This window comes from Saccostrea echinata, unplaced genomic scaffold (genome assembly GCF_033153115.1).
Source record: "Saccostrea echinata isolate AGI-Se365-2 ecotype Australia unplaced genomic scaffold, CSIRO_AGI_Sech_v1 ptg000043l, whole genome shotgun sequence".
NCBI lineage: Eukaryota > Metazoa > Mollusca > Bivalvia > Ostreida > Ostreidae > Saccostrea > Saccostrea echinata.
The window spans coordinates 2,978,857-3,001,243 of record NW_026889792.1 but is presented as its reverse complement, the minus strand read 5'-3'; the positions used below and the strand labels follow the sequence as shown (position 1 = coordinate 3,001,243).

General features: G+C 35.0%; 2 protein-coding genes across 2 annotated transcripts; one reads left to right on the top strand and one right to left on the bottom strand.

Annotated features, from left to right (window-relative positions):
• Positions 1-5,667: 5,667 nt before the first annotated feature.
• LOC133201289 (peroxisomal biogenesis factor 19-like) lies at positions 5,668-21,478 on the bottom strand. Its single transcript, XM_061337088.1, has 8 exons — positions 21,370-21,478; positions 11,073-11,134; positions 9,129-9,297; positions 8,442-8,527; positions 8,133-8,285; positions 6,976-7,152; positions 6,235-6,279; positions 5,668-6,044 (listed from the first exon to the last, which is right to left on the bottom strand). Exons 1-8 carry the CDS (start codon positions 21,452-21,454, stop codon positions 5,979-5,981), a joined length of 843 nt encoding a protein of 280 aa, XP_061193072.1. The 5' UTR covers positions 21,455-21,478; the 3' UTR covers positions 5,668-5,978.
• On the top strand, positions 14,538-15,764 carry LOC133201211 (paraneoplastic antigen Ma3 homolog). The gene has a single exon (XM_061337004.1). The coding sequence runs from the start codon at positions 14,538-14,540 to the stop codon at positions 15,759-15,761; it is 1,224 nt and encodes a 407-aa protein (XP_061192988.1). The 3' UTR covers positions 15,762-15,764.
• Positions 21,479-22,387: the final 909 nt, after the last annotated feature.

Here is a 22,387-nt window from a genome sequence, read left to right as displayed (position 1 = left end):
CCGTCTGTAAACTTTCACATTGTCAACTTCTTCTCAAGAACCACTGGGCCAATTTTAACCAAAGTTGGTACAAAGCATCCTTGGGTGAAGGGGAGTTTAAATTATAAAAAATGATGGGTCTACCCCCTTATAAGGGGAGATAATCAAGAAAAGACAAAAATAGGGTGGGGTCATCTCAATCCTCAACGTAATGAAGACTCTGTAAAAGTTTCATTAATTTTTATTTAGTGGTATAGGAGGACCGAAGTTGCAGATAAGAAATGGGTACCCTCAAAGTTAAACAGAGAATGGTTTAGTATGTTTTTTTACTAGCAAACCCCAAATATCTTTCCGATGGAAAATTAAAGAAGAAGGTGCACAATGACACTATGTAATAAAGATTCCGTAAACATTCAATTAAATTGCATTCCTTTGTGTAAGAGGAGTTGCGGATAAGTGATGGCTAACCTCTAGTGTACCAAGAATGTCAATGTCCATGGATGTTTTGCCATGGGGAAACCCCCAAATAGGTGTCCGATCGAAAGGTAAAATATGAGATGCACAATGCTACTTTGTAATAACGATTTTGTAAAAGTTTCATTAAATTGTAATCGGTAGTTTAAGAGGAGTTGCAGATAAGGGATGGTTACCCCCCTCCCCCCCCCCAAAAAAAAATGTAACGGACGTAAGGAAGGACGTACCTGCGGACATCCCCATCACTATTAACCCCCATTCCCCACTTGTGAAGCGGGGGTATAACAATTTCGTTTTAGACAATTTTGAATTTGTTGCATTTCAAAACTTTAATGTAAGATTTGTACTTTCTGTTCTGTAATTATTGTTTCATCTCCTCAGCAAGAGAGAGACTCGTCCTGGATAAGAAGGTGTTTATTAATAATTTACACATATGACTTTATTTTCTATTTTCGTTAGTAGGGTCTATTTCAGTAAAAACAACTTTTGGTTCATCATTTTTTGAACTTGATATTCCAGTCCAGTCGTGAAAAAGATATTACATTCAAGATATTTAAATTACATAATGAATAGGATTGTTATTTTTTGTCATCAGCTGATAGCCAATCAATGTTATTTTATTCACAGACTACGTATGTAAGCCCAAATCTGCCATTTACATGTAATTTAAATGAAAAACCAACAACTTGGGACCTGGTGAAATAAAACCTTATTATACTGTAATTAACAAGTAGATCTTAAACAAATACATGCAGCCATTTGACATTTGTATTCATTGGTTCAATTTTGAAATCCGTGATTTTTTTCTTTATAATTATCATTACGCCGGTTGCGTCTACATTTCATCAATCGTGATGAAGTTTGCACGTGTATAGAAATTTAAGGTAGGTAAATTCAACGTAAATTTACGTAAATTGAGTTCATCCTAATTTCATAAGGAAATAATAAAATAAGTCTGTATAGGACCAATGAAAAAAGTATGCAAATTTACGAGTTCCATTTTTAGCTCTACTGATCAGAGACCAGAAGAGCTTATGCGATGGTAAGGTGTCCGTCGTCCGTCCGTCCTGACCCGCAAACTTGATAATATAGTGAAAATGCATTAATTCTATTTAATTATCCTGTCTGCTCCTTAGTGTTAAGCAGATAGACAAAGTGATTACTTATAATGAGCAAACTTCTGGTCCCAAGGTCAGAGGCTCTGGTGTTTCTCAGTGGGGAGGGGGCTCTCTTGATAATATAGTGAATCTGTAGTAAAAATGCATTATTTCTTTAAAAATCTTCTCTGCACCTGGGCATATCAGAGGCAAAAAGAGTAAATGTTTTAATAAGGAAGGGTACTTTTACCAGATTTTTGAACATCTGGATCATTTGGTCAAGTGTTCTGGTTCTGGCAAGGGCTCTATTAATTTGTAGTCTTCTGAGAGGAGTTATTCCCCTCTGCCATTTACTTTTGATAATTAATCACTGTAAATAATGTACTTGAAAGGTTAATAGAATAAGAGAATTATGCAAGAATTTTTATTGTATAATACAAAAGTACTTTCATAGTTTTAATGATCAGTTAGACTTTTGAGTAATAAATAAATAAAAATGAGACAAAAATAACTTGTCTTATTAAATGTTCATCAAAGACCAAGAGAGGCCAATGTAAGAGTTTTCAACAAGGAATTAAAATAGTATAGAAGACTGATAGTTTGTTAATATACTGTATGGTGGTGGTGATAAATGATAAATATATAGGAACAGATTAGAACCTAATTTATGAACTGTTACCGAATGCTAGACTAATTATTTTGTTGATCCTCATCATCCTATTTTTCTTGCTTTTGGGCAACAAAGCTTCACCTTTCAGTTCATTTTATACTCTATGGATCCTCTAAATTGTTGTATTATACTCAGGTGACCGTTAAGGCCCTTGGGCCTCTTGTTTCAATTTCTTGTAGCTATTGTAATATTGTACAAAAAAATAAAGCCTGCTATACACCTGTGTTTATTTTTGTAGAAATTTCGATGTTTACTTCCTGGCAAAATTATTCAATTGAGGTACTTCTCTAAATCGTTGTTCTTCGGGAAAAAAATCGTAAATAGAATTGCATGTATGTATCTTAGTGAAGTCTACTTCAATACCATTTTTTATTGAAAACTGACCAAAACTGTAAGAAGAGAAGCATTTTAAAATAACTTAACCATGGCAACAAAAACTGATCTAAGTGTAGCCTTCTTGTGTACAAGTTTTCATTGAAATTTAACAAACATGTAGCCGAATAGAGATCTCTCTTCGAAATTAAAAACTAATAACTAAATTATGTATAGTATATACTGATGTTAAGTTTACTTGAAACCCCAATTTTATTTAAAACTGTATCTGAAGCAGCATTTTGAAGAAATTTCATAAAAGTTCCATTATAAAGTAGCCATGACAAAACTGATTGTTGAAATCAAAATCCCAATAATGCATCATAGTGAAGTCTTCTTTTGAGTAAAGTTTTAATGAGATCGGAACAAAAAAAGGGGAAGTAGCATATTGAAGAATTTAACAGAATTTTTTTATTTTTGGTAACTCTGAAAAAATCGTTCCTCTAGGCACTTAACTAATTCAAGTAGACCCAATCTTTAAATAGCGACAGAGCTTCCCTTCTTTTATGAACTCCCTCGAGTAAAATGCCTCACGATAGACTCTTTATGAAGGGGAAGACTTCGAAACTTTGTCAGAATGAAAAAAGAGATTTAGAAACATATTAAAGAACAGCATCAGAAAATTAAAAGGTAAAACAAGTACCATCTATTCTTTCTTCAGTAAGCTGGAAGTGAAAAAATAAGGCTACATGAACAATATATATTTAGTTCCAGCTATGAAAGCTTCTAACAATATAGTATTTGTAATTTTCATTATTACAACGTAATCTTTGAGGAATCAGCTTCTAATTCCACATCTGGTAATCTACATTATACTCACATGTCCCTTTCAATAAAAAAAAAGAAGAAATTCTTCAAAGTAACCTTCCAGTTTTAAAACATTTGTACGTTTAACATTCCAGCCAATGAAAGTGAATTTGATTTACAGTACCTATAGTGGTTTCCAAAAATTCATAAAAATGTTTACAAACAAGGATACATTGTATGCTCTTTACTCCTCAGGAGAATATTGATAGCTGCAATAATGTAGCCCTCTCCGATATTTTAAATTTAATGTTTTCTTAAGAGAAAAAAAGAGGGCTACATTATTGCGCTAGAATTTTAATTGCTATGAAGGAGAAACTTCAAAAGAACTATGCTACAAATTATTCAAGAAATGGTGTGAATTAAATATGGATTCTCAAAATAAGAACATTTAGAAAATTTGAAATTACAATATTAACCCAAATTATAATAACAAAATATAGACTTTAATACACTTGACATAATCATTTCAAAAACTGAAGACCGTGCTTTTTCGTGCTTCATATACAAAAGCTTCTTCAATAAAAATAGAACTTGAAATTTTTTAATCTTGTGATTGGTCACCTACAAAATTACTTTGTTAAAAATTAAATATTCTGCATCTACTTATAAGTATTCTGAAGTTGATTTGAAGGGGAGGTTGGACATCTAACAAAAGTTATTTTATTCGTATGTCCACTCCATATATCCCAGTGAACTCGAAATAAAAGACACGAAGTCTGCCATCTGTTTTACTGTCTATAAACGTTTTTGACCAACTAACAACTAATATATATAACAAATGGAACAACTTCAGTTTTTCCATCGTCAACTTTCCTAATCTACCTAGAAACATTCCACGATCACCTGCTTATGGTGTTTATGTCTCTCAGCTGAATCTGTAGGCAAGAGCGTGCTTCGAGTACGGTCATTTATTTAAACCAGAGCAGAGTACTGACAAATAAGTTGATGTTGAAGGACCATTTAAAGTCAGCATTTTGCAAATTCTTTGGTCAATTTAATGACCTCGTTGGAAATATAACCAACCATTGGGTATTACTTCGTACTTATTTGTAGGCCATTGTTTATATATCAATTTTTCATTGCTCCATTCCACTTTATCACCATCCAGTTCATTGCGGAACCACATGAGCAAACTAAAGACATTTTATTATAATCTGCTAGTGTACCAAGTTTTAATGAAATTGGAACAAAACTGTCGTCGGAGAAATATTTTAAAGCTTGTTTACAGAGAGACGAACAGAGCTGAGATTGCAGGACATATTGGAATGCTATCTTACCATCACACAAACTATTAACAAAGGTGGAAGGACTACAGTTAACTGTATGTTTAATAATACATTAATCTATAATAATTATGATGCTACCAGAGCCCATGGAGTCATAATATGAATAAACAGGAATCTTCGCTAAATGGGATGTCTGTATATTAATGACCTAATTGTAGCCCTTCTGTTCTTGAGATATTCCATGTCAAAGTATGACAATCTATAACCTACTTTGTTGTTCCCCACTCTAGTGCCACAACAAAACATGATAAAGCAGAGAGCTACAGATCTAAGCGTTGTAAAAACCTTCAATTTACACAGCTTCTTTTTTGTCACTTGCTCTGGGTATTGCTTCTTGTATTTTATGCTTCCCCCATTTAAAATGGTGTCTGATAATTAACCATAAATTTTACTCCTATTCCTGACACTTTATTTACCTTTCAACGGTTCCAAACGGGTGTATGTAGTTTTGGAGTATCAGTTTGAAAAATGCATTCCGACGTCCTTGTTGGTTATCATCCTGAATTAACACGCCCAAGTTTTATTTATATATTTCTTTTTTTTTTTACATACATATTGTATTCTTTATAGACAATATACATGATATTTGAACCTCCTGAATTTTTAATTTACATTTTCTCGGCAAGTGTATGTTCTTCGCAAGACTCATTTTCACACGACCCCCAACAAGGACGTTGGAATGGGAATTTTTAAACCGACATTCCAAAACCATCAAGGGCTGTTCTGGACCATTGAAAGGTATATAAAGTGTCAAGAATAAGAGTAAAATATATGGTTAATTATCAGATACCATTCTTAAAGCAGGGGACAACATAAAACACAAGAAATAATATCCGAAGCGAGCAACAAAAAAGCGGCGGCGTCAATTGAAGGTTTTTACAATGCTTCGATCTGTAGCTCTCTGCAGCGACCATTGACTCGGCTGAGCTTTAAAAAAATACATTATAGACAAGCGTGAAACAGAACAAATAATCAAAAAAAGTATCATCTCAAGTAAAATTTACTCTTGTTCCACACAATCTTTTAAAATATTTTATAAATGAAAGAATTTTCTTACTCTCATACTGATATCATTCAAACTTATTGCACTCGGCTAAAATGGTCACCCTCTGGAAACAGTTATACAAAATATCACATCGAACACACTCCAAGACATACAAAGTGATACTCTTAATTACAGGAAATCACAAACTCTGGTTAAGCAATATTGTACTGACATTATCACAGTTACATCATTGGGACATTTCTCCAGGCATTTTCACATCATCATACATTTATTAGGAATCTTCACAGTTACATCATTGGACATCCATTAGGCATTTTCGGTATTCCATTCTCATCAAACTCTAAACCTGGTGCCTATAAATAAACAAGAATACATCTGACATAGAAAAACTGAGGATAGCAAAATGAATTCAAAATGCAGAGTATTATTTGATTTCATAAATATTATCTTGAGGATACTAAAAAACATTCACACACAGGCTTTTCACATTTTTCCTAATATTCTGACAGATTTGCATTTTTGACAATAAATAGTAAAGCCTACCATGTCACCCACAATTTCTTTTGGAGGCTGTCCCATATTTTGCATCTAAATAAAATTAAATAATACTGATTGTTCTGCAATTTATGATACAAATATCAATATTAGTAATTTGGAAAGTGTATATCTGTAATTCAATTAAGAAAAATATCATTTATAGAGTTTCATTGGGATATACATGTATGACATAAATCTGATCACATACCAACTTCACGTCATATCCCAATGAACCTCTAAAAATGATATTTTATTTCTTTTATTTATATTTACATTTTTATATGTGTTACAAAAGGAAAAAATGCACTATTTAGGCCATCTTTAAAAAATTGCTTGGTGGCCCTCTCTTGACAGACTGACTAAATATGGCCCACTCAAAACTTTTTTAAACCTCCAGGAAACAATTATTTTTTAATTCATTCCAAAGTTTTCTCATCTCATTGTTAACTATTTTAACTTCATATTAGCAAGTGTTTTTAAGTAAAAAAAATTTCCTACCTACCTACCCTTATTTTTTCCTTAGTCGGGAGAGGGAAAGTAAACATTTTTTTTTTTTAAGATGGCCTTAGACTCTGTTATGGAAATGCAACATTATATACATGAAGGACATTATGTGACATCACAGTCTAGACATTCCAAATGTCTTGTGTGGTTTGCTTTCCATATGCAAGAAAGTCTGATCACATGACGGACTTCATGTCACATTGGCAAATGTAAATATAACAAAGATGAATAACTCTGTCTGACCTGTTGCATTAAGTCCACAATTCTTTCAAATCGTAGTTTTTTGACATCTTCTGTGTCTGACATGTGTTCAGCTTCAAACTCCACACAGATTTCCCGTACAATCCTGTCGTGTTCCCGATATTTAATCATCTGCTGGGTTTCCACCTTATCTTTGTTCTCCTCAATCCATTTTGGATACTGAGAAAATTAATTTCCATGTTATTTAGGAGTAGAGTTTTCAAACAATGCAATAAGAGGAAAACACCCCTCCTTAATTGCTTAAGTTCAATTATTTTGACTCATAAGCATGAATTTAATTGTAAAAATATACAAGTGTACAACCAAAAATTTGCAGAAATCTCTGAATACAGGTGAAATTTACTACAATTAAAGCAATAATCAAATCAGTGAGGAACATAATTAATACAGGGGAAAGGTTATGTTGTTGATATTTTTAAATATTATTTGAGCTCAAGCATTTGGAGCCAAATGTTTAATTGCTCTTTATATGTACATGTATATATTTTTAAAAAGTTAAAAACACGCTGTATTAAAGTGGGCCATGATGCCAATTTGAAATGTAAAATCCCTTCTACTCACAGAATACACACAGCATAAATAATAACAACCTACCTTTTGTGAGAGTTCCTTTAGGGAGGGATACAGGACCTCCTTAGATAACAGGGTCTTCATCATGCCCTGCATTATTTCACATTCTCAACCTACCTTTTGTGAGAGTTCCTTTAGGGAGGGACACAGGACCTCCTTAGATAACAGGGTCTTCATCAAGCCCTGCTTTATTTCACATTGTCAACCTACCTTTTGTGAGAGTTCCTTTAGGGAGGGATACAGGACCTCCTTAGATAACAGGGTCTTCATCATGCCCTGCATTATTTCACACATACAACCTACCTTTTGTGAGAGTTCCTTTAGGGAGGGATACAGGACCTCCTTAGATAACAGGGTCTTCATCAAGCCCTGCATTATTTCACACTGACAACCTACCTTTTGTGAGAGTTCCTTTAGGGAGGGATACAGGACCTCCTTAGATAACAGGGTCTTCATCATACCCTGCAACAACCTACCTTTTGTGAGGGTTCCTTTAGGGAGGGATACAGGACCTCCTTAGATAACAGGGTCTTCATCATGCCCTGCATTATTTCACATTGACAACCTACCTTTTGTGAGAGTTCCTTTAGGGAGGGATACAGGACCTCCTTAGATAACAGTGTCTTCATCATGCCCTGCATCATCGGCATGAATCCTTCTCCCTCCTCTTCCATCCCCATACTGGTAAAGGCCTTCAGTAGATCCTCATCACTCATGTCACCCTGTTAAACAATAATCAGTCTAAACCTTGAGACTTTTTTTTTTTTTAATGTGAAATCATTCTGTGAGTATCAAATAATTTTTTTACAAAAACTGTTTAGTTTTCCTCTAAGTTCAATACAATTTAGCATAATTGAGTAAAATAAATATATGATCACCTGTGCCCCGTCTAGATTTTCGGTCATACTTTCTATTGTGCTGGCCAGGGTTTTGGCAAAGTGTTCTTGAGACCCTTGTGACTCATCTGAAAATAAAATTAATCATTTTAACCACTTTAAACAAGCTTCTATTTGTATTGTTATATGACAAAGTTATCAGGGATAAACTCTATATGATAAAGTATTTCATTCTACATTTTTCAGTGCATTATACGAAATAAAAGGTTCATATACCATAGAACCTGAATTATCATCCTTAATTTGTTCAAATTATTTCATATAAAACATTATATCTTAAGAAATAAAACCATCCATGAAAATAGTAATTGTATCTTAATAACTGATATATCATGCTTTTTTTTCTTTCACTGGTCTGTTTAAAAATTTGTATCAAATTTTCCTAAAATAAGTGTGACATCATTATGATACTCTTATTCAAACCTCAAACCTCGTTATCTCAAACTTCCAGATCACCAAGGATTCGGATTTCGGAGATATTGAGTATGGAACAAGAGGTTGAGACTTCAAACTCACTTCCAATTGTTCATAGTATTCAAGATATTGGTTTTCGAGATACCAGAGTTGAACTGCAGTTGACAAGAAATATCTACATAGTTTCCTCTTCATGTGTGTCTAATACTAATTCAAACTAATCAAATTCATGCTGGGTCAAAATAAAACGATTACCAGACTGTCCTGCTGCCTCTGCCAGTTTTTCTATCTGCTCCATGAGTCGAGGGTCATTTCCCATCAGACCTTTCATGGTCTCCTGAAACTGCTTGCTCATTTCATCAGAGAACTCCTCAGCAAACATCTCTGACATTGGATCTTCTTTCTTGCCTCCTGGGGGCACATGCTAATGAAGAAATTAACAAGAGGCCCATGGGCCACAACGCTCACCTAAGTAACTACGGTCATTCTTGTTTTTCACCAGCAGAATCTTTCCTATATATTCCTATGTATATCTTTGATCACCCACTGAAGCCCCATTTTACCCCTGGGGATCATGATTTGAACAAACTTAAATCTACATTACCTGAGGATGCTTCCATATAAATTTGCCTAACCATGGCTCTCCTGTTCTTGAAAAGAGGATTTTTAAAAGAATTTTCTATGTATTCCTATGTAAATCCTTGATCCCCAATGTGACCCTATTCTACCTATGATTTGAACAAACTTGAAAATACACTACTTGTGGATGAATCCATGTAAATATGAATGAACATGTCTTTGCTGTTCTTGAGAACAAGATTTTTCCTATGTTTTTGCATGTTTTTTGTATGTTTTCCTATGTAAAACTATAAGATTGTCATTGTAGCCCCACCCTGCCCCCTGGGGGTCATGATTTGAACAAACTTGAATACATACTACCTATGTGTGCTTCCGTTTAAATATGACTGATCACAGTTTTGCTGTTCTTGAAAGAAATTTTTAAGGATTTTTCATATGAATTCTAGATCTTATGTAAAACTTTGATTGTCCATTGTAGCCCCACCCTACCCCCTGGGATTATGATTTGAACAAATTTGAATCTAAACTACTTCAGAATGCTTCCAAATAAATATGACTGATCATGGCTTTGCTGTTCTTGTAAAGAGGATTTTTAAAGATTTTTCCTAATATTTATATCCATGGATGTAAAACTCTGATCGCCCATAGTGGCCCTATCCTACCCTCTGGGGTCATGATTTGAACAAAATTGAATCGACACTATGTCAGAAAGTTTTCACATAAGTTTCATCTTTTTCTGGCCCAGTGGTTCTTGAGAAGGAAGATTTTTAAAGGTTTTTCCAATGTACTCCTATGTAAAACTTTGATTTCACACTATAGCCCCACACTACCCCCTGGGATTATGATTTGAACAAATTTGAATCTACACTACCTCAGGATGCTTCTTTATAAATACTACTGATCACGCCATTGCTGTTCTCGAGAAGAGGATTTTGGAAGATTTTTTCTTAAATATACCCATGGATGTAAAAATTTGATCGCCCATAGTGGTCCAACCTTACCCCCTGGGGTCAAGATTTGAACAAATCTGGATCTACACTATGTCAGAAAGCTTTCACATATGTTTCATATTTTCTGGCCCTGGAGTTCTTCAGAAGATTTTTTAAATGACCCCACCCAATTTTGAAAGCTTTCACATGTTTCATCTTTTCTGGCCCTGGATTCTTCAGAAGATTTTTTCTTTATTATATCCCCTTGGAAGAGAGTGTGGCCCTTCATTTGAGCGATCTTAAATTCCCTTAACCCAAGAATACTCTGTGCCAAGTTCGGTTGAAATTGACCCAGTGGTTCTGGAGAAGAAGATGAAAATAAAAAAAATTAAGGAGCCGATGCCAACAACAACGACAGACAACGGACACATTTTTATCAGAAAAGCTCACTTGAGCCTTTGGCTCAGGTGAGTTAAAAAGTGCATAATCTTTATAAAATGTATGTGTATCATTCTCCTACTTTCAAAAAAGAACTGAAACTTCTCTAAGATTCTATTTATTTTAATGAATTTCACTGAAATTAAAATCAGAAACAACATGTCTAATGAATTACCTGTATCTTGTTCTAAATAAACACTACTTATGATTAATTTAATAATTCTTTAAACATGGAATCATGGGAAAAACTGACCTTGACATTTTTATGTGGTGAGGACTCAGCACCCTGTGGTTTATCAAAGTCTTTTAAGGCACCTGAAATTACAATAAAACATTAAAGAAAGCTTACCATATATAACTTTAAACCAGAGAATAGGCATGGATCTCCTTGTGTACCAAATGTAGGCATAATCAGTATATGAGCTAAAGCAGTGATTGTTTAAAAAGACAGACACTGGGTATCCAATCTATCCCCCCCTCTTTGAAACCACTCAAAAAAAATTATTATAACAGGAAAGGAGAAAATGTATGGCTAGACTGGGAATCAAACCCTGGACCCCTTCATCACTAGCCAGGTGCTCTACCAACTGAGCTATCCAGACCAATATCCAAAACTCAAACCATTACATGCCCCCTCCTTTAATTGACTTTGCCCTTGAAGAAACAACCCAAGTTCTCTTTGCCCCTGGCAGGACTTTCACCTGCAAGTCCAGATGTGGTCAATGGCACTAAATTGTGTAATAGGAAAGGCTGGACTAGGAATCAAACCTGGGACCCCTGCATCACTAGTCAGGTGCTCTACCAACTGAGCTATCCAGGCTGATATCCGCAGTCCAAACTATTACAATATGATGGAAGCTAAAATATATCATAACATTACATTTTAAACCAACTCTGACTACATAGAGAATAACCAGCATCCTTCTTGGAGGTATATCTAAACATTTTGGAATTAACTAATTTGATATTGATACCAGTATTCAAAACAAATACTTTACTGGTCCCTAGGGCTGTGTATTGAGCAAAATATTTCGATACGATACGATATTTTTTTAAGCGATATGCGATATATTGGATTATTTATTAAGTCTTTCACAAATGTCTTGTAAATGACATTTAATGCATAAATTTGATAAATACTGGGTGAGTCTAACATAACATGTTAAAATATAGTTGTCTATGTATTTTTGTAATAGTTATTTAAGATGTGCTATCTCCTTAATGTTTATTTCATTTTTGTTCATTTATATTTCAAAACAGTTAAAAATAATCTTTGGTGACTGAAATTCCCAGCCTTTTTACAGAATTATAAGGAAAACGGCCTGTTCGATACGTATTGCAAGTTATTTTTTCGATACGATACGTTCCTGAAAATCAATATGTATTGAATATTCGATATATTGACACAGCCCTACTGGTCCCCAGATCTGCAAGATCCGCGCGCTCATTGCACTATGACGGATTTACGTCACTCAACTGATAAGGGTTATTCTTGCACACTACTCAACTCGTTAGGGTTAGTCTTGCACCCACCTGAGAGATTAGGGATTGTGAGTTCTTGCACAAGTATTCAACTGATTAGAGTTAGTTTCACATCCATCCAAGAGATTAGGGTTGGTTCTTGCACATTATTTCACTGATTACGGTTAGTTTAGCATCTGCCCTGGAGATTTGGGTTAGTCCTCGCATACCATCCCAGAGATTAGGGTTAGTGACTCGTTCTTTTTTATTAATTAAGAAATTCAGTTGCATCTGTATTTTTATTAATTCAACTTTGCAGTCAAAAAGGCCAAAAACCTAGTAATTTTTATTTTTTCAATTGCTCACGCGATCTCATATATATTGAAGTCGCCCTTGGTGACACTATTTTAAGTGCGTTTTTCTAGGGACCAGTAAAGTTGTTCCACTATTTTGTATTAAATATAGCATACAATGTGTCCATCATAATAAGTGCAAATGACAGTAGCTACTTTCTGTTCTTTTTTGTCTCTGTGTAACCAGTGTAAGTAATTAAATGTTTCAGTTTCAATGTTTTATTTTATAATTATTTCTGTTGTGTGTGTTTACATTTGTGTTGTCATGTGTGAATGTCCACGTGTGAGTATTTATGTTTACTAGTGTGACGTACTTGACCATTTCCGGTTTGACCAGTTCTATTTCTATTAATAACTTTTTACTAACTTTCCCGCGACTAAATGTTTTCCATGCACACTCGGCGCTACACCCTTTACGGGGATAGACGTTATATTGTATTAGAGCTGATTAACAAGTGGTGCTTGGTAAATATATTTATTTTATATACATATTTCTTATTATCTTTGTAATTAAAAGTAAAGTCATCAAGTATTTGTAAATGTTTATTAATTATTATGACTTTATTTCAGGTTTTTCTTATATATATTACAATAATTAAAATCTTGGTCAAACCTTACTACTGACTTATGTCTTACTGAAGAACCTGGAATCTACCGACATGGTTTACAAATGGCGCCCACGTTAATTGGAAAACCAGGCATCCAAGACTGATCCATTGGAATAATTAGGAAAAGAACCCGGGGAGCGGATTGGAGAGAGGGCGGACATAGAGAAGTCGCTGACCTTTTCATTTCCATATCCAGCGAATTATAGGCCTATTCTATACATCTTATGTGTGAATTCATGGATCTAAATCAGCTATGAGTGTACAGTAAATCATTAATGTGTTTTGTTTGAAACTGGCCGGTATTGAAAAGTGTGTTCATAACAGTGTAAAAAAAAAAATTCACAGGCGGATCCCGAGAGGCGAATCCGATACTTCCGGAACCGTGACGTCACAGTTATGCGCGCAGCGAACCAATGACCGACCAAAATGGAGTCTTCCAATTCTATTCAGCGTGATTCGTAAACTGGTCTGCGGAGCAAAGGTACTGTAACTAATTGTGCATACAAATGGTCATTTCCATGTGTTATTCTGTGTACTTGTTTGTCATATTTGTGTGTGCAAGTTACTGTCTTCGTCTAATGTGTTGTCTCAATGTCTGTACTTACTACTGAGGTGTAAAAAGGGAATTCCCAAGGTCTATTTTTGTTTCTATTTATAGTGCACAAGACAGTTTCTAAAGTTTTGCTGTATTAGTGTATACTTTTTTCTTTTTCAGGTTGATAATTGTTTGTTTTGCAAATTATATTTTTGTATCTATATTTATATTTTCATTGTAAGTTCATTATTTATAGTTTTATTTATTTCTAGGTAGCTGTAAATTAGGTGTTTGTAAATTTAGGTAGCAGCAAGCCGAGTTCACTTTCTAACCAGCATGCAGTTATTTCACTAATCAAACTAATATTTCTTTCAGTCCATTGAACAGTAGACAGACCTACGGAGCAAAGAGTTATTGTGTGTATGTCTGTATGTTGTGTGTTTGTGGTTTTGAATTTTAGGAATTTTATGATGAATTGTTTAAAACTGGGTATCATAAGTTGAATTAAACCATCTTTAAAGTATTCAATTTCACCAGTAAACATATCACCAGGTAACTTACTCAAAAGTTAATTAAGAGTTACTACATCAGATAGCAGTTGCTGTGGTTGTATGTACAAAGTTGTAAGGATCTGTTGAGGTGATCAGTTGAACAGTTTTTTGGTTTGTTGTTGTGAATAGTTATTTTATATTGGTTTGAACTGTACAGTTGGCGTAAATATTTGGTGTGAAGTTGTGAAGTGTAATTAATTGTTCATAGAAATGGCTGACAAAGAAAAACAAAAGGTTACTGCAGATGTATCCTCATCAGAGGAAAATAAACTTGATTTTGCTGGTGTTGCACAACCTGCAACCAGTACCCCCAAAACCACAAAAGATGGTAACCCTGTTAAAACAGAGGTATCTGTACCTGCTGAACATTTACAAAGTGCAAAACCAAAGGTATCTATACCTGATCACAATGTTCCTTTACATCTTGGACAAAAGCACAATCCCTTTGCAAAGTTAGCTTGTAATTTTGGTGATACTAGTAGTAGTGGTAGTAAACTACAAAATACCTTTTATGATAAGGATGGGAATAGCATCAACCAGGTGTATGAGTTTAATACTAACATCCCAAGAATCCCACAATTCTCGGGTGATGACCCTCCTCAGAAGGGGGATGTTTCATACAAAGAGTGGAGATTTGAAGTGCAGTGCCTAATGCGTGACCCTGATATAAAATCAAATATTCTGATACAAAGTATTAGACGGTCATTAAGGGGTACAGCAAAAACAATGTTAATTCCGCTAGGTGAGAAGGCTGGTGTTAAGCAAATTTTAGAAAAACTTGACATTTTGTTTGGTGAAATTTCCAACAATGGCATGATTATGCAAGAATTTTTCAATGCATTTCAACTAACAGGTGAGTGTGTAACAGCATTTGGGTGTAGACTTGAAACAATGCTACAGAATGCCATAGATAATGGTTATCTTGATCGTGCATCTAAGAATGACTTATTACGGCATAAGTTTTGGACTTCATTGAGTTCAGAGAAGCTTAAGTCTCAAACAAGACATAAATATGATGACATCAAGAATTATGACAAGTTGTTGTTAGAAATAAGAAGGGTAGAAAAAGAAATTTTGATAAGTTCTAGCATTTCAGAGAAAAAGCCAGTTCATCAACATGGTATGTCTGTATCTGAAGACTTAGAGGAGAAGTTAATGGAGAAGATGAGGAATATGGAGACAAAATTGGAAGGTAAGATAAATGACAAGTTCAACCAGATACTAGAAAAATTGGATGGTAGAACAGGTAATGTAGCAAGTAGACCTACAGAAAACAGAGGTAGAGGCAGTTACTACAGAGGCCGTGGAGTTTGGAGAGGCAACTCTAATTACTACAGAGGTAATTCAAATGACAAAAGGATTAATGCTGGTCGAGGTCAAGGACAGAGACGGGATCAAGGAAAAAGAACAGGTAATTATAACCCAAACGAATAGAGGTCTCTGATGAAGGCCGACCGGGGACCATGATTTCAAGTGAAGGCCAGCAGTTAAAATGCAAAATGATTGGTGAGTCAAATGAGACTATTATTTTTATGCATGACAATTCTTTTACAGGTCTTGTTGACAGTGGATCAATGGTAACAACATTGTCATTATCAGGTTACTATTCTATGAAAAATCAACCAGAGTTGAAAGATTTATCTAACTTAGGGTTAGAAGTGTCTGTTGCAGATGGTTCTCTATTGAAATACAAGGGGTATATAGAGTGTACTGTAAAAATTCCATTTATGGATGTAGAGTTATTTGTCCCTATTTTAATTGTACCAGACACTGATTTCAATAGAACATGTCCTGTTATCATTGGAACTAATGTGTTGAGAATTTGTAGAGATTTGTTGGGTGAAGATTCCAATGAAATGAAAACAATTCCAAAAGAATGGAAAGTAGCACTAAAGAGTATGAAGAGTAAGTGTTACCATGTCAAATCAGTGTGTAAGAAACCTATTATGGTACAACCTAATGAATCTACTGTTATAAAGGGTCGTGTTAAAGGTTTAACAAGTAACAACATGACAATGGTTTCTGAAAACTGTGATAATACTGATAGGTTTACAGTTTGTCCAAGGGTAGTTAAGTTTTCTACACCTACTACAAAGTCTACAGTGCAAGTCAAAATTTGCAATATATCTGCCAAACCCATCTCAGTTAGGCATGGCACTGTACTTTGTAATCTCCAAGAAGTTAAGGTGGTAGATAATTTTTCTGCATTAAATCCCAAATCTGAACTGTGTGACCCTATTGAACTTGGAGTTAAAGTTGACTCCAGTATGCTTAATGAAGATCAGTTCAATACTGTGAGAAATATGCTAAAACAGTACAGTCATGTATTTTCGAAAGGACCATTAGATCTCGGAAGAACTGATTTAGTCAAACATTCTATTGAGTTAGATGACACCAAACCATTTAAACAACCATATCGCAGGATTCCTCCAGGTATGTATGAGGAAGTCCGTCAGCACGTGCGCGAAATGTTAGATGCCGGAGTTATTCGCGAATCCAATAGCAATTATTCTTCGAACGTAGTGCTTTGTCGAAAATCAGACGGATCTTTGCGGTTTTGTCTAGACATGAGAATGTTAAACTCGAAGACGCGTAAGGATTGCTATATGCTTCCTCGGTTTGATGACGTCATAGATACCCTGTATGGAGCCAAGTTTTTCAGCAAACTCGACCTACGATCGGGCTATTGGCAGGTGGAAATTGAGGAAAAAGATCGGTACAAAACAGCATTCTCGGTAGGTAATTTAGGTTTTTATGAGTGTAACAGAATGAGTTTTGGATTAACAAATGCTCCTGCAACATTCCAACGGTTGATGGAGAAGTGCATGGGAGATATGCATTTGAAAGAATGTTTGATCTTTTTGGATGATGTACTCATATTTTCAAAAACTTTTGAAGAACATTGTGTTAGACTTAAAAATGTATTTACAAAATTAGCTCAGCATGGATTAAAATTGAAACCATCAAAATGTGAATTATTCAAAACTTCAGTAACTTATTTAGGCCATGTTATTTCAGAAAAAGGAATTCAAACTGATCCGGAAAAATTATCAGCTGTTCGTGATTGGCCAACACCGACCAACATCAAACAACTCCGTCAATTCCTTGGATTTGTGGGATACTATCGGCGTTTCATACAACATTTTGCCAAGATAGTAGCTCCACTTAACACCCTACTTCAAGGTCATGGTACAACTAAGAAACAGAAGAGGAAAAAGAATAGAAATACACCAGTAAAGTGGCAGTGGACGAAGAAAGAGGAAGAGGCAATCCAGACGGTAAAGAGCAAGCTTCTAGAACCCCCTATACTTGGATTTGCCAATTACAAATTACCATTCATCTTACATACAGATGCTAGCAGTTTTGGATTAGGGGCTGTTCTCTACCAGGTCCAGCAAGGTAGGAAAAGAGTGATAGCCTATGCCAGCAGAGGCTTGAGGCCAAGCGAGCGGAACTATCCAGCTCACAAACTGGAGTTCTTGGCACTCAAATGGGCGGTCAGTGATAAATTTCATGATTACCTCTATGGTACTACTTTTCAAGTGATCACAGACAATAACCCCCTTACATATGTGCTCTTTAAAGCCAAGCTTGACGCTACCAGCCAAAGGTGGGTTGCTGCTTTGGCAGGCTATGATTTTACAATAGCATACAGACCTGGTCAGCAAAACGCTGATGCAGATGGGTTGTCAAGGAAGCCAGAGCTTTTCTCAGAGGCTATTAAGGCCATATGCCAGTCTATACTGTGTGGTGTTCCTTATTGCCAGACTATTATAGATGACTCTTCACCAAATTCTGCTAGTTTTGAGACTATAGAATCCCAATATCTAAGCAAAATTAACTGGAGAAAAGAACAGGAGGAGGACAAGTATCTAGCAAGAGTTATAGAGTTGAAGAAACAAGGATTTTACCCAAAAAGAGTGAACATGAAAAAGGAGGATTATTCAGTTCAGAGATTTTTTAGGGAATGGAGGAAACTTTATCTGAAAGATGGAATTCTCTACAGGAAAGTAATTATTGACGACAAAGAGGTAAGTCAGCTGGTGATCCCTGAGGTGTATCGTGAAGTAGCTTTTCAAGGAATTCACAGAGATACAGGTCATCCTGGAAAAGAGAAAACCCTGTGGTTAGCAAGGCAAAGGTATTTTTGGCCAGGGTTAGAAAGGGAGATAACTGAGAAGATAGAAAATTGCCCTAGATGCATAAGACGCAAAACTCAAGCAAAGCCTTTTGCTGAGTTAGTCCCTATTGAGACCACACATCCAATGGAATTGGTGTGTATTGACTTTTTGAGTCTAGAGAAAAGTAAAGGAGGGACAGAGGATATATTGGTTATTACCGACCACTATACGCGCTTTGCACAGGCCATACCATGCCGTAACCAAAAGGCTACTGTAACAGCAAAAGCCCTATATGAGAATTTCTTCCTTCATTATGGTTTTCCAGAGAAATTGCACAGCGATCAAGGCAGGAATTTCGAGTCAAAAGTTATAAAGGAGCTTTGTAAGCTGCTAGGAATCAGAAAAACCCGTACGACACCATACCATCCTATGGGTAATGGTTCGGCAGAGCGGTTTAATCAAACACTTTTGAAGATGCTGGGTACCCTAGATCCCAAACAGAAGACAGACTGGAAACAACATGTTGCCCCTTTGGTTCAGGCATATAACGCTACCAAGAGTGATGCGACAGGTTTTTCCCCACATTTCTTAATGTTTGGTTGGAGTCCAAGACTACCTATAGATTCCTTCCTTGGACTTAACCCAGGAAATGAAGGAGATGTCAACCCAAAAGGATATGTGGAGAAACTTCAACAGAGGATGAAGTCAGCATATGCCATAGCATCTGAGGAGGCAAGGAAATCAGGATTAAAGAACAAAGAGAGATATGATGCTAAGGTAAGAGAGACCAAGTTAGAACCGGGAGATAAAGTTTTGGTAAGGAATGTTGGTTTAAAGGGTAAAAACAAGTTGGCTGACAAATGGGAAGAAACTGTTTATACAGTGAAGGAAATGCCAAATCCAGATGTTCCGGTGTTTAGGGTTAAAGCCCAGGGTAGACCAGGCAGAACAAGGACGCTGCATAGGAATATGCTTCTCCCTTATTCTGGATTGCAAGAGGGGGAGGAAGTACAGTCTAAACAGCAGGAAGGTAGCCGAAAAAAGGCAAAGAAAGAGGGCTTGGACACTTGTATGCCAGCAGTAACAACGGATTCATCCGATTCATCTGAAACAGAATCTGAGAGTGACAGGGAAAATTGGACAGTGAGAAGAGTCTTGAGGACAAGATCAAAGGGAGACAAACCTGAACTGCCATCATCTATACAAGGGGTTTTGCCAGTAGTTGATGAAGGTTATAGTTACTCTTGTATTAGTCAAAGTCAAAATAAATTTAATAATTGTAATTATTCTTTATCCTTTCAGAATTCAGATGTTGATGAGTTGAGCCAGAGGACCAATGAAGCAAGTCAGAATTCCGAGGCAGATGTGTCAGAGCAAGCTCCAACTATTAGACGATCTACGAGAACAAAGAAGCAGCCAGATAGATATGGTGAATGGACGAGTTAAAATGAACACTCAGAGTAAAGTGATAAGTGAAAGTGATTTCAAAGACTTCTTAAGTGAAGATAGTATTTTATCATTGTTTTTATGATTTGTGTAAATATTTATTCTGAATAAATGAATCTATGCATGACATTCACCGATACATGTTGTTTATTTAAAGATAAACAATTGATACTGTAATTATACAGTGTAACTTTATTGAACCCCCATCATCAATTGATATTTGATGAAATTAATATTTAACTTGAGATTGACTTGAACATATTCAGTTGATTGCGGTTGGTTCAGTTGATATGATTCGTTGACAATGATGTTGAGGTCTTATGTGTCAAAGGTTTGTGGCAGGTTTGTTCTTCAGTGTCAGTGAGTTGTATTTTGGTGATGCATTAATGGATTCAGATGATGTTCGATTATTTTACGTGGTTTGATTATATTTTTAGCATGTTTTCTGGATTAATTAATTTGTTGTACATATATTCTGAATTGATTCAGCACTTTGAATTAAAACATTGCCTGATATTTAATTTCAGAGAATGTCAGGAGCCATTTAATAAAAGGGGGGAATATGTAACCAGTGTAAGTAATTAAATGTTTCAGTTTCAATGTTTTATTTTATAATTATTTCTGTTGTGTGTGTTTACATTTGTGTTGTCATGTGTGAATGTCCACGTGTGAGTATTTATGTTTACTAGTGTGACGTACTTGACCATTTCCGGTTTGACCAGTTCTATTTCTATTAATAACTTTTTACTAACTTTCCCGCGACTAAATGTTTTCCATGCACACTCGGCGCTACACCCTTTACGGGGATAGACGTTATATTGTATTAGAGCTGATTAACAAGTGGTGCTTGGTAAATATATTTATTTTATATACATATTTCTTATTATCTTTGTAATTAAAAGTAAAGTCATCAAGTATTTGTAAATGTTTATTAATTATTATGACTTTATTTCAGGTTTTTCTTATATATATTACAATAATTAAAATCTTGGTCAAACCTTACTACTGACTTATGTCTTACTGAAGAGCCTGGAATCTACCGACATGGTTTACATCTGGAAACAAATAGCATGAGCTGATAAGAACCTTATGTGCCAACCATAATTTACTCATATTTTAATGTTTGTGAGGAGAAAGATGTGGCTTGGATAACCATGACTAGCTAACCATGACCATGGTTATTTGTGTAATTCCTGCAATGTACTCTTGTTAATCTTTACACCCATAAAATATTGACATATCACACACCAAGTTTTATAGTTTACTTTGTAGAACCTGTTTTCTAGAGATAGCTTCAACGTGTTCAAACAGTACATACTATTATGTTATCAATAGATAAACGGAAAAACTAGGACGTGTAGACACTGTAACCTGAATTTCCTTAGTCTGTGAATCTTTAATCCCAACAACAGACACTGTGCTACCCTAAGCTACCCTAATGAGACAAACAAAGACTTGAAAAATATTATACAAACTTTCTAGTAGGTCATCAAGCTCTTTGTCAACCTCAGATTCTGCCTTTTGCGACTTTCCGTCTTCGTTTTGTTTACTATTGGACATTTTCACACCTTTTTCACATTTAGATAAGTTGTCCCTTAAGGTATGTCACTCGTGAAATTTGTTATATCAAGGATTTTTTGAGAAGTATATTTTGGATAAGTACTCATATAGTATGACTCAAAATCGCAGAGAAAATGGGGGGTCAGTGTGCATCTAACTGAGCTACGGTACAATTAAGTTGACCTTTTTGCACTTAAATTGTAACTCTTTGGTTAATCACTTTAACCGTTATCATATTTTATCAGATGTAACCATGGCAATAAACATATTCTTATTTTACGTAAAATAGTTTGAATAATATTTATCATTGAACAAATCATGCAAATTAATGCGCGTAAATTATTGTGTGACCTTTTTGCACTAAAAAAGTCTCATATTTGGGGTATTAAAAATCTAAATAAGCAATAGAATATTTTCTTGTATCAAACTTTTTACGACTTAAGTGCTGATCGGTCAAAAGTATCGAGTAGTTTAAAATAATGAAAGAAAAAGTTGGGGTCAGTGATGTAAATTTTGAAATATTGGTCAAAATATGCGATTTTCTGGCAAATAAGTGTTTAAATTTTATCTTGACTTCTTTAAATATATCTTCATTTCTTGGCAAAATTTGTTGAGTGAAGGTGTAAATTTTGTTATAAAAATATAAATTGAGACCTATATTTAATATTCCAGGCATATCATAACGGAAAATATTCTCTGAGTAAAAGTATGTGAGGCTAAAGTCCAAAGATATTAAATTTAATAAATGCGTAGATTTGCAGAAATTTCTACTAAATATCCTTCCACCACAAGAAATAGTCCCTTATAAATCTTGCTTCTTTATGAATTTTTGAGCAGTTTTTTAATTGAATGTTGAACATTTTACATTGTTTAATTTAAATATGTTATAAAGATTGAATTGTAATAAATAGTTTTTAAGTAAGAGGTTCTGAC

Bases quoted from the DNA above. Each gene is read 5' to 3' on its own strand.
- LOC133201289 (XM_061337088.1), bottom strand. From the start codon at position 21,454: ATGTCCAATAGTAAACAAAACGAAGACGGAAAGTCGCAAAAGGCAGAA. The intron at 6,280-6,975 runs GTCAGACAGAGT...AATTTTATTTAG, and splicing joins TTGTGGACTTAATGCAACAG to ATGCAAAATATGGGACAGCC. The intron at 6,045-6,234 runs GTAGGCTTTACT...GTTTATTTATAG, and splicing joins AAGAAATTGTGGGTGACATG to GCACCAGGTTTAGAGTTTGA.
- LOC133201211 (XM_061337004.1), top strand. From the start codon at position 14,538: ATGGCTGACAAAGAAAAACAAAAGGTTACTGCAGATGTATCCTCATCA.